This window comes from Neoarius graeffei, chromosome 11 (genome assembly GCF_027579695.1).
Source record: "Neoarius graeffei isolate fNeoGra1 chromosome 11, fNeoGra1.pri, whole genome shotgun sequence".
Lineage (NCBI taxonomy): Eukaryota > Metazoa > Chordata > Actinopteri > Siluriformes > Ariidae > Neoarius > Neoarius graeffei.
In genome coordinates this window covers 82,151,201-82,171,081 of record NC_083579.1, presented here as the reverse complement: position 1 = coordinate 82,171,081, position 19,881 = coordinate 82,151,201, and the positions used below count along the sequence as shown (strand labels likewise).

Below are 19,881 nucleotides of genomic sequence, written 5' to 3'. Positions count from 1 at the left end.
TTTAATAAGATCCTAGAGGATGAGAAAATGCCAAATGAATGGAGAAAGAGTGTGCTCGTCCCAATATACAAGAATAAGGGAGATGTACAGAGCTGCAGTAATTACAGATGGAAAAAATTGATGATCCACACCATGAAGTTATGGGAAAGGGTACTGGAGGCGAGATTGAGAAGAGAGGTAGCAATCTGTGAACAGCAGTACGGGTTTATGCCAAGGAAGAGCACGTCGGATGCAATTTTTGCTTTAAGAATGTTAATGGAGAAGTACAGGGAAGGCCAGAGAAAGCTACATTGTGTGTTTGTAGACCTGGAGAAGGCATACGGTAGAGTGCCGAGAGATGAGTTATGGTATTGTATGAGAAAGAGTGGAGTGAATGAGAAGTATATTAGAGTGGTGCAGGACATGTATGAGAACAGTGAAACAGCAGTGAGGTGTGCAGTTGGAACGACTGAATGGTTCAAGGTGAAGGTGGGACTCCATCAAGGATCTGCTTTGAGTCCTTTCTTGTTTGCCAGAGTGATGGATAGCTTGACAGACGAAGTGAGGCAAGAGTCACCATGGAACATGATGTTTGCAGATGACATTGTGATATGTGATGAAAGTAGAAAGGAAGTTGAGTTGGGTTTGGAGAAATGGAGGGATGCATTGGAATGAAGAGGAATGTAGGTGAGCAGTAGCAAAACAGAATACATGTGCATCAATGAGAATGGGGATGAGAGTGTAGTGAAGATGCAAGGAGTAGACGTAAAGAAAGTTGGTGAATTCAAGTCCCTGGGGTCAACTGTGCAGGAAAATGGGGGCTGCGATAGTGAGGTGAGAAAGAGAGTGCAGGCAGGGTGGAGCAGTTGGAGAAGGATTTCGGGAGTCATTTGTGATAGGAAAGTCCCAGCAGAAGTGAAAGGTAAGATGTATAAGACAGTAGTGAGACCAGCTGTGATGTATGGATTGGAGACCGTACCCTTAACGAAGAGACAGGAGGCAAAGTTGGAGGTGGCGGAGTTGAGGATGTTAAGGTTTGCGATGGGAGGGACAAGATTGGACAGGATAAGGAACGAGCACATCAGAGGGACAGCACATGTCGAGAGTTTGGGAATGAAGCTAAGAGAGATGAGACTGAGATGGTACGGGCACATCCTGAGAAGAGATGCAGAGCATGTGGGAAGGAGAATGTTGAGGATGGAGCTGCCAGGCAAACGAAAACGAGGAAGACCAAAGAGGAGATAAATGGATGTGGTGAGAGAGGACATGAAAGTGGCAGGTGTGGTAGAGAAGGATGCGGAAGAAAGGGAGCAATGGAGACGAAAGATCCGCTGTGGCGACCCCTAAACAGGAGCAGCCAAAAGAAGAAGAAGAAGAAGAAGATTTTATATTAATCAAACAATTATCCATCTCAGGTTCAGTGAATATTAGTGAATAATAAACTCAACCTCCTCTCAGTTATTATTCACCAATATTCACTTCACCTTCAGTGAATAATTGTTAATGAATCAATGAATGTGTAACTAATATTGCATAGCATCACATAGAATACAAGCCATTTGTTATTGTTTTCTATCTGCATTTGCTGCAGTATGAGGTAAATCCCCCTCCCCTGGAGCCCCATGTATAAAACTGCTTTGATTCAACACTAAAATGTGTTGTACACTCTGACCTGATCAAGAGTGAAAAACAGGATGTGATTTTGTTTCTGTTTCTGTTTTGCAAGCTCTATACTGGCTCCAAAGATAATGCTCATTTTGCAAATCTCTCAGCGGTTGGTTATAAAAAGCTTACCTAAGTTATGTATTCTTTTCTTTACATTTGTGGTTTATGGTGCTTTTTCACTCTTGAACACTACTAGGCGTATCCTGTGCTTACAGGAAATCAAACATGCAACCTGGCAAGCAAGGCACTGACAACATGTGCTGGGAATAAAGGTTTTTTTTTAACTGAGCTGACTTATCTGGTTGTCAAGTCAAGTCAAGTGTATTTGTATAGTGCTTTTAACAGCAGACCTTGTTGCAAAGCAGCTTTACAGAAAATTAAAGACTTTACACATATGAGCTAATTTCATCCCTAATATATTTATTTAACCCTGATGAACAAGTCTGAGGTGACAGTGTTGAAGGAAAAACTCCCTCAGACGACACGAGGAAGAAACCTCAAGAGGAACCAGACTCTAACCATCCTCATTTGGGTGATAACAGATGGTGTGATTATAAATAACTCACTTCTATAACTGTGTCCTATAGAGTCACAAAGTACAACTGTGTAACCAGGAAATTCATTATAGTTTAACAGGAAGTCTGTTTTGTTGAAGTTATAAACTGTTCATTGATGGAAACTTGAGTGTAAAGTTATCATGGGGATTGTCATCTTCAGCCATCGTAGCAAAACTGTAAGTGTCCAGAACCATCTTCCAAGTGTGTCTTTAGACTGTCCATATGGGGCCATCCTCCACAGGAGTGAGGAGATGAGACTTCAGACAGAAGTAGGGCATCAGGATGGTTCAGGCAGGTCTGAGGAGCAGAAGAGGTTCAGCATCTTACTGGTGTCTCAGGATCGACATGTAACTCAACAAAGAAAGAGAGAGAGAGAGAGAGAGAGAGAGAGAGAGAGAGAAAACACACATTGTTTGGTATACCTATTGTCACCTAATGGTTAAGAACAGTATACATTGTGTGCTGAGTGCAAGTAGGGACTCCAGCAAGACCAACTTACCGTAACTGGTTGTCATTAATACAGCACAAAGCTTAGCACAAATCAGATTTAGAAATCTGTGTGTAGATAAGGATCCATCCCAGTCATGAGGAAATTGATGTGCTCGCCTCTGATCTTGCCTTAGCTCCATCCACAAGTAATGTCTTCTTTGGAATATTCAAATTACTATAGACTCCTTACACAGCAAATTCCTCAGTGTTGAATTAACACTTTCAGAGTTAATTTGTGTCCAGTTGGACCTATATAAACACTCTGGGTGTTAATTCAACACTGGGGATTTTGCTGTGTATTTATGTTCTATTTTCATGTTCATGTGAAGACAAAACAAAAAATAAAATTGTGGAAAATTGTGAGAAATAATTTATTTGGTAGTGGTGATGGTTTGATGCCTAGCATTAGTAAAAAACCACAAACAGGTGAAGAATCATGTAAGGAAATATATACTGGGTTTTTTTTGTGAAATTAGGCATGATTTATAATTGTTATTTTTAATATATTTAACAGTTATTCCACAAAATTAATATTACGACATTAATATTACAAATATCACTATTTATATAAGAACAGATTTTGTCTGATACTATTTGGAAATATTACTGAGAGTTACATTAAACAAGCCACATATAAGTGAAAACTTCATTTATTCTATTTTACAGTTTTTATTATTGTGACCTGCTCTAATAGTGTAGGAGTTTAACAGTAAAAATGGACCAAGTTCTCTCTCCTCCTACATCCACTTTCCGGACTACATCAGGTGACTGTGACTCAGTGGAACAAGAAGAAAAGAGAAGAGAAAAGATCAAGAAAATGAACTGAAAATATGCCAAAACATTTAAACATTCAATCTGAGTTTACAAGTATACAATAAAAAAAAAGTAGCATGGTCAAGGCCCGGGGTCGCAGGTCTTGAGATTTCATTGTGTCCTGCACAGATTCAGGGCACTGCCTGCCAGACGCAGCCCAAAGCAGCCCCAAATCATAAGCAAGCCTCCTCCATGTTTCACAGTAGGTATGGTGTTTTTTCCTTTGGGCAGCATGGTGGTGTAGTGGTTAACTCTGTCGCCTCACAGCAAAAAGGTTCCAGGTTCAAACCCCATAGCTGACAGGGGCCTTTCTGTGTGGAGTTTGCATGTTCTCTCCGTGTCTGTGTGGGTTTCCTCCGGGTGCTCCGGTTTCCCCCATAGTCCAAAGACATGCGGGTTAGGTAAAATACCCAGCCACTGGGGTTACACAAGCCAGTGTGTACTTAGTGCCAGTCCCAAGCCCAAATAGACTGGGGGGAGGTTGTGTCAGGAAGGGCATCCGGTGTAAAAATCTATGCCAAAGGGGTTGAAAGAACCCCTTGTATTCTTACCCTGTATTCTTCCCCTGTCTCTATGTGACAAATAAAATAAAATAAATAATTCTTAATGTTTGGTGTCATTTGCATGGAAAATTTGGGAACTCCTGTTGTACATCATAGACTTCTTCAACTCGTTAAGCATTTCTGAGAACACAGACATGAAAGGTATAATAAAGGGAAATGTTGAGCCTCCTTTGGTGCGCTCTAAACATCTGAAAACAAACAAAAAGAGCTTGTATCTAATTGTCTTTTTGATAATTACATTGATAGCATTCATTCACTAGTAGCTATCTCAGTTGGATAAATGCATAGAAATTGTTTGGTCACAAGAAGCAGAACGTAAGTTACGAAGGTAACTATGGATCTGTGAGACCGAGGGATGACCATCACTATGGTCTAAAAAAGGAATGATCACCTTCGTTCTGCCTATCACCGAGACCATACTGTGTGTCAACAAAGTCATGTCCATGACCTCCGGAAGCAGAACGACTCGCGTTATAAATAGTAGAGATTGCTCCCGGTTCAGTCTCCTACCTTGAGCGCCTCAGGATGGTCCGAGCGACAAGGATAGTGATGATCATCCCTTGGTCTCACAGATCCATAGTTACCTTCGTAACTTATGATCTGTTTCAACCTTGCTCTGACCATCACTATGGTCTAAAAAAGGGATGACACATACCAAGAGAGTCGCGAGGAACCCAGAATTAATCATTAGAACCTCGCTCGGTCATGGACATGAGGGCGTCGTTGCCAACCAGAGCTGGGTGAGTTACGTCCACCCTGTAAAATCTGGTAAAAGTGCATGGCGTAGCCCATGAAGCCACTGCACAGATATCGCCTGCTGCCACACCCCTAAGGGCAGCCCAAGACGTAGCTACACTTCTGGTAGAGTGAGCCCTCATATCCGAAGGGACCGGTATCCCCTGAGCCCTGTAAGCATGGGAGATAACCTCCACCAGCCAATGAGACAGCCTCTGTTTGGAAAGCGGCAGCCCGTGCTTCACCACCCCATAACAGACAAAAAGTTGAGAGTGCATTCTCCTCAAGGACTGTGTATGGGCCAGATAAGCCCTCAAGGCCCTGACTGGGCACAAAGTGAGCAACTTGTCCTGCTCTGCCTGCAAGGCAGAGGAAGGCTGGAATTGGGACACCTCCAGAACCTGGTTGATGGACTGCTGATTAAGAACCTTTGGCAGAAAAGCTGGATTTGGCCAAAGTGACACGCCAGTGCCTCCTGCCTGCCAGCTTAGACAGTTGTCACCTAATGGAGAGAGCACACAGCTCTCCGACCCGCTTTGCTGAACAGAGTGCCAAGAGAAAAGCAGTCTTAAGGGACAAAGATCGCAAATCTGCATCTGAAATAGGCTCATACGGACCTTCAGTGAGTGATGTTAAGACTGTGGGCAGATCCCAGTTCAGCGCCCGCAAGGTGCGACCTGGACGCAACCGGTGGGCTCCCTTCAAGAACTGGCCAATCAAAGGATGCCTACTCAGGGGTCTGTTGTCTGCGCCCTGGTGAAAGGCTGAAATGGCCGAAGCATAGACCTTTATTGTACTGACTGCCTTGCCTTGATCCAAATGGGATTGCAATAAGTGTAAAACATGTGGCACAGGGCAAACTGCTGGCTCAAGACCCATGCCGGCACACCAATCTGAAAAGATCCTCCATCTGAGTGCATAGCAAGCTCTAGTAGATGGAGCCCTGGCATTATCAAGTGTCTCTTGAACAGACTCGTCTAGCCACTCAGTGATGGACTCTGCAGGGGCTAAACCCATAGACGTAGGGCACCTGGGTTCAGATACCAGATCCGCCCGTCCGCCTGTGACAGAAGATCCGCTCTGTATGGTAACTGCCATGGCTGACCCTGCAGCAGCCGGAGCAGGTCCGGGAGTCAAGGCCCCGATGGCCACCGTGGAGCAACCAGCAGGACTGAGTGTTGGCCCTCTCTGATCCTCCGGAGGACCTGAGCTATGAGAGGGAGTGGAGGAAAAGCGTACAACAAGCTTGTTGGCCATTCTTGTGACAGAGCATCCAGGCCCAGACTGCCCCCCTGCCCCATGAGGGACTACCATTCCGGGCAGTGTGTTGTCTCTGCTGACGCAAAGAGATCTACTTGTGCAACACCGTACCGCATCCAGATCTGGCTGATGATGTCCATGTTCAGTCTCCATTCTCCCGGGAGTGGCCCCATCCTGGAGAGAATGTCGGCCACTCTGTTCTCCACACTCGGGATGTGCACTGCCCTCAGTGAAGAGAGTCGTGGCCATGCCCATGTCAGCAACTCCTCCGCCACCTGGAGGCACTGCCAGGACCTCGTGCCCCCTTGGTGATTCACATGATACACCGCCAAGGTGCTGTCTGTTCTCACAAGAACATGTTGGTATTACAACATTGGCAGGAATCTTCGAAGAGCGAGATGGATGGCCTTCAGTTTGAGGACGTTTATGTGCTCCAACATCCACGGGGGTTGCCACATGCCCCTCACCGACCGTCCTTCCCAGACAGCTCCCCAGCCTGTCAGGGACACGTCTGTCAAGATGACCTGTCTCCTGTGGGGAAGGCCCCCCAGTGGGACACCTCAGAGCAGGAACTCCTGGTCCCTCCAAGGACGTAGAGCTTGGATGCAAGCCCGAGACACACGCAGCCTCACCTGCCTGTCGTCTTTCGGATAGAGATGGAAACCATTGAACCAGCACTGCAGGGGGCGTGCCCTCAGCAGGCCAAGAGGAATTACTGCTGCTGCCGCGGCCATCAAACCCAGCAGCTTCTGGACTCTGTGAGCTGTAAAAGACTGCCCAAGTGGAAATACTTCAGCATTTCTATCAAGCTGTCCACTCTCCGTGGAGTGAGAGACGCCTTCATGCCGACTGAGTTGAGGAAGATGCCAAGGAATTCCACCTGTTGGCGGGGTTGCAGGTTGCTCTTCTTGTGGTTGACAGTGAAGCCCAAGGATTGGATGTGGGCCAGAACTGTGTCTGTGTCACGCACTACCTGCTCTCGGGAGGGGGTGCAGATGAGCCAATTGTCCAGGTAGGGTAGGATTTTCAGACCTCAAGCCTGGAGGGGGGACAGTGCGGCTGACACCATGCAAGTAAAAACCCTTGGGGCCAGGGAAAGGCCAGAAGGAAGGACCTGGAACTGGAACACCCTGCCCTGGAAGGCAAAGCACAGGAAGGGCCTGTGTTCTGGGCAGATTGGGGCATGGAAATATGCATCCTTTAGGTCCAGAGATGTGAACCACTCCCCCTGCCGGATGGACTGCATCACCACTCTTGTGTGGACCATCTTGAAAGGCAGCACCTTGAGATATCGGTTCAAGGGCCTCAGGTCGAGAACAGGCTGATGACCACCGTCTTTTTTTGGGAACAATAAAATACTTGGAGTAGAACCCAGTGAGCTGTGCACTGGGCGGTACTTCTGAGATGACTCTTTTAGAAGTAACTCTTGAACCTCCTTGATGAGTACAGACATCAAAGCCGGGTCCTTTACGGCTGTTGCCCTGACCCCTGAAAACGTAGGAGGTCGCCGTCGAAATTGCAATCAGTAGCTGTGAGCCACCGTAGCCATGACCCAAGGGTCTGGCGCAATCCCCTCCCAGGAGGTCCACGACAGCTGGGAAGGACAATTGACGGGCGACCCAAGATTCCTATGCAGGACCGCTGCCATGGCCTGCACCCCTGCCTGTGCCCCGCTGCAGTCCTCTTCTTCCCCTGGGTCGGGGATTTGGGGCTGTACTTCGGTCAGGTGCACGAAATCGCCAGTCCCGTGGGGCCACCGCGTAGTTGCCCGCCAGCGGAGGCCGGGTGGGCTGCCGCAGCCTATACCTACCCATAGGCGCCCGGCTAGCAGTTGAAGCTGACTTATGACACACATGCTGGACAGCTTCCCTAGATGCCACAGTGCGCTCAGCGCGATCAAGCACCTCCTGGGATCCTGGGTGAAAGACGTGCCCAGGCGCCACGGGGAGGCTCAGCAGCTCCTGCTTGATGGCTTCCAGCAGGGAGGTTTGCGCCAGCCAAACCTGTCTGCGGCACAGCACCGCAGAGGCCATAGCGTCACCTACGTCTTGTGTCAGCTGGGAGTGGGAAGAAATATCTGCGTCCACCAGGGCCCTGGCATCCTGATCGTCTGGGTTCAGTGTCTTCCGTAGAGCCACCAGGGTGATGGCTAGAGCGTTACCCATTTGGGCCACTCGTGCTGATGCATTAAAAGAGCGAGTGGCCAGGCGGTCCATCTTGGCGCACTCCTTGCGAGGGCAACGTGGATTGGGGATACGCAGGCAAGGCCCAGGGATGTCAATGCGGCCATTGATGGCTCAACTGGTGGCATGTCCCCCAGTCCAGTCTCAACCGGGTAACCAGCTGTTGCCAGCTGGTGGCAGCCTTCATGAAACCGGGGGCATTGCGACGACTTACCCCATGTTGACTTGAGCATTGCTGCATAATCATCCGCCACAGGTATAGGAGGTGGTGGGGTAGCACGAGAGATGCCTTCCCAAACTCCTCCCAAAGGAGCCGGGGCAGGTGCAGGTGCCTGAAGGCCCAGGACCTTGGCAGCGCTCAGCACGTGTGACACCAGGGAGCTGACAGGGGCCTCTTCTGTCCCCATGGAGCCGTCAGCCGGCTCTGCAGAGCCAGAATGCAGGTCTCCCCCGAGGCCGTCCCTACCTGTTGTATTGTCCGTCGCTGTGTGAGGAGCGTAGAGGGATAGCACATCCACATCGCCCCACCCATCCTCCTCACCATAGCTCTCAGGCCTGGATGAGAGGGTACCCCCCTGGCCCGGGGGCAGGGAAGTAGATGATGAGCCCTGGTGACCTTCCAGCCTGTCCATCCTTTGTGACAGAGCCTGGAGAACCAAGAGGATCTGGAGCGACTCTGTGTTATTTTTATTTTTTATTTATTTATTTTGAGGATAACCCCTTGAGATGTGGCATCTCATTTTCAAGGGGGTCCTAAAGGTGTTACCACTCTCCGTCACCGTAGCTGAGACAGGGCACTTAGCAGGTCTGGGCACCTCTCCTTGGGCAGGTCTGTGGGGGGACTCCCACTGCTGGTCACGTGAATGCTTGCGTTTGTGCTTACTGGAGAGGGACGGCTGGTCGGGGGAGCGTCGCCTCTCTCTCCGGCTCTCGCGCACATGGCCGCCCACCTGGATGGCCCGGCGCTGTCTTTCCCCCCTGGAGAGGTCGCAGGCCGCGCTGCAGGGGTTGTCCACATCCTTCAGCACGTGGGCAGCTCCGAGGCACATTGGACACTCCCTGTGCCCATCTCTGGAACTCATTAAGGCCCTGCAAATCCTGCAGTAGTGGGAAGCCATCGTAGCCACACAGAGGCCTAGGCGGTCTGAAGTCTGGAGTCCTCCTCGAGTAGTCCACCAAGGTATTATGGTGGCCCGCACCAGCGCGTGAACGCACTTAGCAGGTGCACACTAGCCCCACCGGCTGCGAACAGCGGTATAGGGTATGCCACAGGATCACAAGGGTGGCCCGCACCAGCGCGCGAACGCACTTAGAGGGCACACACTAGCCCGACCAGCTGCGAACAGGGGTATAGGGCATGGCAGAGGAGGGCGTCACAGAGGAGCACTGTCACAGCCTGCACCTGAATGCACCTGATGAAAATAGGAAAAGCACAGCCCACAGTATTATGATGGCCCACACCAGCGCACGAATGCACTTAGCGGGCGCACACTAGCCCCACCAGCTGCGAACAGTGGTATAGAGTATGCCACAGGGTCACGGTGGTGGCCCGCACCAGTGCACAAATGTACTTAGCGGGCGTACACTAGCCCCACCAGCTGCAAACAGGGGTATAGGGCGTAGCAGAGAAGGGCATTGCCGAGGAGCACTGTCGTGGCCTGCATCTGGATGCACCTGATGGAAACAGGAAAAACACAGCACACAGTATTATGATGGCCCGCACCAGTGCATGAATGCACTTAGCAGGCACACACTAGCCCCACCAGCTGCAGACAGGGGTATAGGGTGTGGCACGGGAACACTGCCAACACACCAAAACACAGTATGAAACTCAAATAACAAATCCACTTACCGTGGCAATATAGGGCAATTCAAACAAATATAGCGCTAGGTGGCCTGTAACAGCAGTCTGACAGGCTCACACGATTTCCGGCTGCGACAACAGCAGTAAAAAACACAGATTATAGGTATTACGGTGGCCCACACCAGTGCGTGAATGCACTTAGTGGGCTCGCACTAAGCCCATGGCTGCGAACAGCGGTATAGGCACACAGTGGTAACAAACTCAGATTACCCGTAAATCTAGCGCATATAACGTCAAACAAAAAGAATACCTGAAAAAACAAGCTTACAGCCTACCGGCAAATTAAGCTAAGCACGTAGCTCAGAAATACACAAACCACAACAATCCTCAGGGACACAAGGCACCCGTACCACGCAGGTAACGAATTAGTGGAATATGAAGCAAAGAAATCTGGATTTCTTACCTTACGGGTCTCTTACTTACGGTCTCGTACGAGGCAATCAAGGTGAGAGACTGAACCGGGAGCAATCTCTGCTATTTATAACGTGAGTCGTTCTGCTTCCAGAGGTCATGGACATGACTTTGTTGACATATGGTCTCGGTGATAGGCAGAACGAAGGTGATCGTTCCTTTTTTAGACCGTAGTGACGGTCAGAGCGAGGTCGAAACAGATCACACACACACTCACACACTCTGATGCCAGTGAAACAATAACAGAATACTTTTCATTTTCACTTGGATCATGTGATTTAGAGAAAATAAGCTGTTTGAAGGAAAAGAACAACCCACATCACTTATACAGGAATCACTTATACAGGAAGGGACAGAGCAGGCTATACTTCCTTAGGAGGCTGCGGTCCTTTAACATCTGCAGGAAACTCCTGTGGATGTTCTATCAGTCTGTGGTCGCCAGTGTCCTGTTTTACACCGTGGTGTGCTGGGGGGGCAGCACATCCAAGAAGGACACATCCAGGCTGGACAAACTGATCAGACGGGCCGGCTCTGTGGTCGGCATGAAGCTGGACTCTCTGGTGACGGTGGCAGAGAAGAGGACTATGGACAAACTATTGAACATCATGGACGATGCCAGTCACCCTCTGCACACCGTCATCAGCAACCAGAGGAGCCTGTTCAGTGACAGAATGCTCCTTCCCAAGTGCAGGACGAACAGACTCAAAAACTCCTTTGTCCCTCACGCCATCAGACTGTACAACTCCTCTCTGGGGGGGAGGAGGGGGAACAGGAGGACAGAGGACGGGAAGGAGCAGTAGCCGAGCCTGACAATAAGCAACACCGGACAATGTGCAATATAATGTGCAATATAAAGTGCAATATCTCTCCTGCTCCCCCCCCCACACACACTTACCCTAACCCCACTTCTTCCCCCCTTTCCCCCCTCCCCCTTCCTCTCTTCCCCATATCTTATTCTTTTTATATTTGTATATGTAAATACTTAATTTATCTAGAAGTTTTCTCTATTTCTTTTCTCTGTTTATCTGTAATGATGCTGCTGGAATCTTAATTTCCCTGAGGGAACCCTCCCAAAGGGATCAATAAAGTTTTATCTAATCTAATCTAATCTAATCTAATCTAATCTAATCTAATCTAATCTAATCTAATCTAATCTAATCAAACACACTTTCGAGAATACCATACATTATACAGAAACTCTGAGTAATTTCACATCAGATCTTAGCCCACGATACTTTATCCTCATCTTGGAACTATGAGCATGTTAATAAATGACATTACTTAAATCTCCCAACCCAAACTATCCCCAAAAAGGACAAACTGAACATGACAAAACCTAAGATGGCTCTTGTAATATTAATATCACATCATGGTCCTCACTCACTAAAGCATATAGAGTATTGTGCAAAGTCTTTGTTATAGATGTCTATTTTATGATTTCTACATTATCGAGTCAGTACAAAAACATTTTAGAGTCCAAACGTTCATTTTCCAGCCCAAAATTAAATATTACAGAAAAAAAAAACGTTTGTATCTGAGCAGCATATTCCATAAGAGACACTTTTCAGATTAAAAAAGAAAGCATAAAGAAAGCATTGGTTCTGTAAGATGCTCAGGAAAACCTACAGATCATTTCCACATAAAACTGACCTCACTGGACCTGAGACGGATTTATTTTTAAAGCAAAGGTTCGTCTCACATCAAATACTGACTTTATTTCATTGATTATGGCTCACTGATTACTGTTTATAGTATTTTTTAATGTTAAAACATTTCATTTCATTATTTTTAAGGCATTTTTGGTCTAGAACAGTTCTTTACATGTGACTAAGACTTTTACACAGAACTGTAGAATATTCAAAGCTACTGTATTTCACTGTTGAGGTGTTTATCATGCTCTGGGTGAACCAAATCTCCCATTTCAAATTTCACATTTTCTTTTTCCACATGTATTTTTATGAAATGCAATATTATACCATGCATTCACCATGTAATTCTTTATGATTTTGTTAAAATACCTAGAAAGATCTGCTTCTGTGACAGAATAAAATTTTAACCTTTGTATATGTGGAATATTATTAATTAAGCATCTATGACTGATATAGTTCAAAATTCTGCATATTTGTTTCAGCACACAAGAGGAAGCATTTTTTAAAAAAACTTTTAACTGAATTTCACCATGTACAACCCATGGTAGTTATGACAGCACAACTTTATTGTGTAGGTTTGCTTGAAATACAAAGGCAAATATGTAATAATACTGTACAGTAATTTTTTTTTACAGAGGGTTTATTTTATAGCTTGTTTTATTTGATTACAACTTTTTCATGCTACCAAACCATTGGTTTTTGTTACATTTGTTATCTTTATGTTGGTATCTGGATATATGGGTTCCCAAACTGTAACACATAGTGCATGGATTCAGTTCTGGAGAGACAAACTGTGCACATTCTGCATCGCTAATCATCACACTGTCAGGTCTGATCACCACTAAACCATTTTTATTAATTTGGCAGATGCAAAGTGACCTCCAGGTCTGATAACATGCAATGTAGCCATAGAGGGACTTGCTCAAGGGCCCAGTCCTCATACACGATCTTTAATATTCTTTTAATTATTATGCTGTAAAAACAAACAAGCAAACAAACAAACAAACAAACAAACAAACAAACAAAACAAAGCACAGTTCTCAGGATCCCAACAATGGAAATGAAAAAAAAAAAATTAGGACACATTACAATGTTTGTGTTTGGTCAAAAACACTGTTGTTCATGATCACAATGCAAGAGCAAGAATAAGGCTAAAGATGTGAGCATCAGCACGAGTGATACAATTATAAAAAGCAGCTGTGGCAAAAAAAGAGTATTTTATCAAAATGGGTGCCCACTACTAAGTGTGTTTTAATTGTTTCACACAAAACAATTCAGTTGTATTCAATTAGGACTTGCTATTGACGTTGAAGACTGTGAGCCTCTTGACCAGGAGATCGCAAGTTCTACCCATGGTTGGATTGTACCAAAGACCATTATCAAAATGGTACTTACTGCCATCTGGTGAGGCACGCCGCAATACAGATATGAATAGGGAGTCAAACTCTTACCAGAAGTTTGGCCCCTCACTGTAACCCCAGCTATGCAATAAGCGAGGGGCCGAGGGCCATGGAAATGGAGATCAGTGCCGCCCTGTTGCACTAAATGCCTGATTAGTACTGGGACAGGAGACTACCAGGGAAGATCAGATCCTGGCATGGGAGGGACTTTTGACTTTGATTTATGTTGAAGTGATGTGATGTGATGTAGAGAGTGTACATCCGCAAAACTAGGTTGTAAGGGATTGCTTGCTTCAGGTGAGGAAAATACTGTTTCTGCTTTGTGCTTATGCTAAGATAGATGAGGTTCGTATCATTCAAAATGAGTTTTGGCTCTACTCTGGTGAATTTTGAATATCACAAGTCCTTTTGGTGTTGCTCCACCACTTCAGAACCACAAAAACAGCAAGAGCACAAAAAGGAAAAATTAGCTTGTGGCCAAATAAAATGACATAAACACTGTCAGGACTGCAAACCAGTCCAGTTTGGTCCATTTCACCACATTGGAAGATCTGGTATGAACCTTACCACTGGACTCCAGTATTCCGTAGGGAGAAATGTGAAAAGCTGAAACAGAACCCACTCTCATGCATCATAAATACTTCTAATTCATGCACCATCCATCCCATTTATCTACAACTTCCTGTGGAGCTTGTGGGAGCCCAAACAGTAAAAAACAAACAAACAAACAAAAAAACAAAAAAAACCTTGGTACATTAATTTAGATGAGTAAAAAGTAAAGGAGCCTTAACCCTCATCCTACCATGCTATTTTACACCTTACTCTTACCATGTGGGGTCCGTTTGGACCCCAATACTTTTCTTTAAAATTAAAGCTTATAAAGACAAAATCACCAGATAAGTTTTGTTCAGAACATCTTGTATTAATAACAGCAATACACTAAAGGGCCCAAGGCATAAAGAACACACTTAACCTTCATCCTACCAGCCAATTTTACATACACAAACTACCAGGCGGGGTCCGTATGGACCCCAGGAGGGAATACCTTGAAATCAATGCAGTAAGAACCAATTCAATGCAGCAAACAGACATAACTTTATTGAAGAACAAAATCCACTATGGCTGAATATCAATGATGTATTATAAATGCAATAACATTGCAATAATATTGCAATAACTAGCATACATGTAGCAAATTATAGCGCCACAAAAAAAAATTGGCATTATATACATGATTTTTGCAGCTCATGCAGCTGTAAAACATTCTGGATTACAACTTAGGTCTTTTCTTACAGAATTTAAAACAAAAAAGTAATTGTAAAATAATTTAGGGCTTTTGTTTTGCAGCCTGTGCTTATTGCAGCAGTGGGGTCCACACGGACCCCAAGAAGGAATGCCTTGGTAGTTTCATTATGGAACATAAAAGAAATAAAAGAAGTTAACTTTCAGTGTGCTATTCAATTATAAAATGAAAGACAGATAAACTTTACTCTGGGGTCCGGTTGGACCCCAGTAACAAATTAATTATACCTTCACAATGCAAAAAGCTGATCTTCCGGTGCTTTAGTGTTTTAATTAAGACATAAATTCTGACAAATTCATAAAACGGTGAGGCAGTATGTCACATATTTTTAAAATGGCAAACAAACATATAGGTGCGGGGTCCAGATGGACCCCACTTGGTAGGATGAAGGTTAAAGGAATCTTTAGCCAATCACATCTGTCTACTTTACAAATGGATCCTCCATAGTTTCAGGATGTTGCTCATTTAACTTGCCGTCAACCTGTTCTTTTTTCCCATGCCAAGGCAGCTGAGCCAGCCAATGCAGCGGTGGTAACAGACAATAATGCGTGACTGGCCCAGCTTGAAGGCCATGCTCATGATGGCCATGCCTGTGATGATGAAGAAGAAGGTCAGCATGAAAAACTTGGGGTGCTTGGGCACAATATCTCCAAAGCCAATGGTTGTAAGCGTTATGAAGCAGAAGTAGAAAGCTTCAAACGAGTTTAAGTCCTCCTCCCACTGTGGTAGGATCATTGCCCAGCTCAGTATATAAGCAAAGACAAGAAACAGGATCAGCATGAATGGCACATTCAAACTCTCCATCTCTTGGCCGATGTTACTAAAGTCCCACATCTTGAAGTCCAAAGGCACAGGTGGCATCTGATTAAGCTCGGGGCAAGAGTGTGTGCGCGTCAGAGGTCTGTTCTGATCAAGCTTATCCCGTGCAATGATGCTGTTAAAGATCACAACATTCTTAAGAAACTGAGCAGACTTTTTCTTCACAGATGACTGAGTGAGCATCACCTTGCGGATGTCCAGTGGTTTACTTGCTGCTGTGTCCTGACTGAAAGTATAGATGCTGTTGTGGATTGTTGTGCCATGTTCCCGGCTTCTGCAGAAGCTCCACAGCTGAAAGAAAAGACGTCTGTAGGAAGTGTGTAACTTTTGGTAACCATTGGAGACGACCATTGCCAGAATGTCACCAAAATCTGAAATGACTAGCAGCATGAGCGGAATTCCCAGCATGGCATAGATGATACACACTGCCCTTCCGGTTACAGTCACGGGGTATATCTCTCCATAGCCTGAGACAGAAAGAGAATGATGGTTATTAAATTGGAGAGAAAAAATAAGCTACAATATGTTTATGGACAGTACTCTGCAAAAGTCTTACGCTCATGCAAAGAAATGCTGTCAAGCAAAGATGCTTTCAAACATAATGAAATTAAATGTTTCTACATAAAATACTACGAAGAGCAGTAGACAGAAATGAACAAAACAAAATCAGTATTTGGTGTGAGTGACAACCCCTTACTTTATTTTTAAAGAAAATATCAGGAAGTTTCAGGAAATATCAAGAAATTTGAGGGTATGTTTATCTTGGAGAATCGGCCACAGTTGCTCTAAAGCCACCAAAAGGTGTGAGCTGGCGATTGGGTTGCGCATGCGCATTCTGTGCTATGCACTTCCTGGTTCCTGAGTTGTTTGCGACGAGTCTTTTTTCTGCGAGTGTTGGCATTAATTACTAATCTTTTTACATTTTTTTCTACAAATAATTTTCCAGTATCTGTAAATGACCTTTAGTGTAAATAGACTATTTCTAAAATGTGTTGTTTTTATGTTTATTTATTCATTTTTGAGCATTCTTTAAGGCCAAGTTATTGTTTCTTTAATTATAACAGACGTTAAATTTGCTGCTTTTATTTTGCTGCTTTTTTTCTTTTACTGAACTTTCACTTCATTTTATTATTTTATTTCTACTATTGTTTAATTCTTATTATTTTTCTTCCCCATTTATTTTATGTAATTTTATTTTCTATTGTTTACTGTTCTGCTTTTACTTCTGTAAAGCACATTGAACTGCCACTGTGTATGAAATGTGCTATAGAAATAAACTTGCCTTGCCTTGCCTTTGAAGGCGTCTTACCGGGAAAAAAAGGGCATCTGGAGTTTACCGTCAGTGTGTTTATATAGTTAAAAAGTGTGTCTACCTGATGGAAGGAAAACGGATTAAAATGATTATTTATTTAGCACCTGGCTGATAAGGGCACAAGGTTTGTTGCCATTTCTTTTTATGTCATGTTTAATGCCTACACTGTAAAAAATGTCCGTAGAATTAACAGTGAATTTATGTAAAATCATGACATAAAAAAACTGTAAATACAAAAACAATGAAGCAGTGTGTAATTTACATCAATATACTGTAAAACTCCTAACCAAATGCCACTGTTAATTTAACAGTAAGAATATGTTGAATTGATCATATTTTTTTGTATAATTTACAAATTGTTGTAGTTTAAACACAAACTATAGCTCATATTGTTGTTTCTTTTGTAGTTTCATGCAGTTTTATGAATATGTGTTTTGGCTAGCGGGAATGCCAATTAGCATCTTATCGGTTTAGATCAGGGGTGTCCAAACTGATCCATAAAGGGCCGTGTGGCTGCAGGTTTTCATTCCAGCCATGCAGCAGCACACCTGATTTGGCTTATTCAATCAACTGACACACCCACCCTTTAATCAAGGGTGGGTGTGGCTGCAAGTATTTGACTGTGTGAAGACAGTTCAGTTGATTGAATGAGCCACGTCAGGTGTGCTGCTGCATGGCTGGAATGAAAACCTGCAGCCACACGGCCCTTTATGGATCAGTTTGGACACCCCTGGTTTAGATTAAAGGAGTTATTTCATTGATTTGTTTATTAATACAAGAGATTTATTTGTTTTTATTTGTTTCTATGAGTGTGGCAGTGATTGTAGCAGTTAGAAAGTACATGGTTTCATTTGGGTGAATATTGTGGGGCTATATTACGGTATGTTCCTTGTTGTGAAGGAAGATATTTATATTTTTATTTTTTGTCCTCTTTCATAGCTCTTATGTTGTGTTCACGAGTGCAAGGTTCCTGCAAAATAAAAAAAAAAACACTGCGAATCATCAGTTAAAGAGTATGACCATCATTCAGCTGGGGATGCTACAGTAAGAGCTTCACCTCATCAGTCCCACCACGCCGCTGACCAAGGATAACTGCAGAGGGACTTGATGTGATGATCCAAAGTTGTGGCACTCACTCACAAAATGGAAGCATCAGAAAACTTACCTCCAGACTACAGAGACTCCGACCAGGAAATGGATAAGGACAACGGTGAGGACAAACCACATCGCTCTGGTCGCTGACGGAATCCCACAGAGAGGATGCTTACATTTCAGAGAGAGGAGGCTCGCAAAAAGGAGAAAGGGTTGATTCACATTTATGAACAATGGAAGACCCAGGCACGCAAGGTTAGAGAGCAGCTAAAGCTAAACATTCCTGAGAGCCACATTGCAGCTCTCATAGACACAATAGAGGAAGGAAAGGACAATGTTATTAACATGTATATGGAAATCAGAGCTCACCTCACTCCATCTAGTGAGACAAGACGTCATACTGATGCCTGTGAGGCAGTCACAAAGGACATTGTTAAGATGGCTTTTGAAAGGATAGCAGGCATTGATGGAGAATTTGATAGTGAAACAGTAAAGCAACACCTTCGTGAGCTTCTTAACAGAGATTATGCTCGCTCCATCTATGGATCCACAGCTTCACATGCAAGTCAACACTCCAGTAAAGGTTCCAGCCAATACTCTGCAAACTCTGTCATAGCAGCAAAAAGAGCAGATGCTGCAGCGGAATTAGCAGCAAAGGAAGCAGAGTATGAAGTGTTATTGGAGGAGGAGAAACAAAAGGAAAAGATTCAATTCCTGGAGGAACAACATAGGAGAGAACTTGAAGCTCAAAGACATGAGTTGGAAAGATTAAAGGCAGAAAAGGACATCAGAGCTGCACGAGCTACCGGTAGGTTTACAACCTATGACCAGGAAGTAATGAGTGTTCATTCTGCTGATCATAACACAAGGGAACAACAGCCTGTGTCTTCAGCTCTCATCCAGCAGCCCACTAATGTGGCAACATCACCTGCATGGACAGATGTGAGTTATCTGGCTCAAGCAGTCCAAGATAGCATAGCTCTGAACAGGCTCCCAATGCCAGAACCGTCTGTATTTACTGGTGACCCAATCCAGTTCATTGAGTGGAAGGCTTCCTTCACATCGATCATAGATAAAAAGAACATTGCTTCAGCTGACAAATTGCATTATTTGAAAAAAATATGTACGAGGTCCAGCTCTAAAGACACTTGATGGCATATTTTATAGAAATGATGAAGAAGCCTATAAGGATGCATGGAATTGTCTCAACCAATGATATGGTCAGCCTTTTGTTATACAGAGAGCATTCAGAGAAAAACTAGCAAAATGGCCAAAGATCCATCCAAGGGATGCTGAGGGACTCAGGGAATTTGCTGATTTCTTACACTCATGTCAGGAAGCCATGCCTTATGTTAAAGGTCTTGACATTTTGAACGATTGTGAAGAAAATCAGAAACTGGTTCAAAAGCTACCTGATTGGACAGCATCACAGTGGAACTGTAAAGTCACTCAAGTCATGAGAGATGAGCAGGAGTTTCCTAACTTCCAAGATTTTGTCATCTTCATTGTAACTGAGGCAGAGATTGCATGTAATCCCATAACTTCGTTCCATGCTCTCCACTCATCAGAGACTAACTCAGAAACGTCATCTGAAAGAAAGGAAGTATAAATCCAGTGTTTTTCATACACAGACAGTTACAGAGAATGAAACTCATGGACAGTTAAAAACAGATTTAAAGCCACTCTGTATGTTTTGTCAAGATAGTAAACATCATCTTCATCGCTGTCCTGAGTTCAAAGAGAAATCTCTGGAGGAACGACGGAGATATGTGAAAGAAAAGAAATTT

General features: G+C 44.5%; 1 protein-coding gene across 1 annotated transcript in view; it reads right to left on the bottom strand.

Annotated features, from left to right (window-relative positions):
• Positions 1–15,336: 15,336 nt before the first annotated feature.
• kcnk18 (potassium channel, subfamily K, member 18) overlaps positions 15,337–19,881 on the bottom strand; it is a 51,463-nt gene continuing 46,918 nt past the window's right edge. Inside the window, exon 4 of the mRNA XM_060932839.1 lies at positions 15,337–16,157. Within this exon, the coding sequence (XP_060788822.1) occupies positions 15,337–16,157 (821 nt within the window). The remainder of the gene's footprint in view (positions 16,158–19,881) is intronic.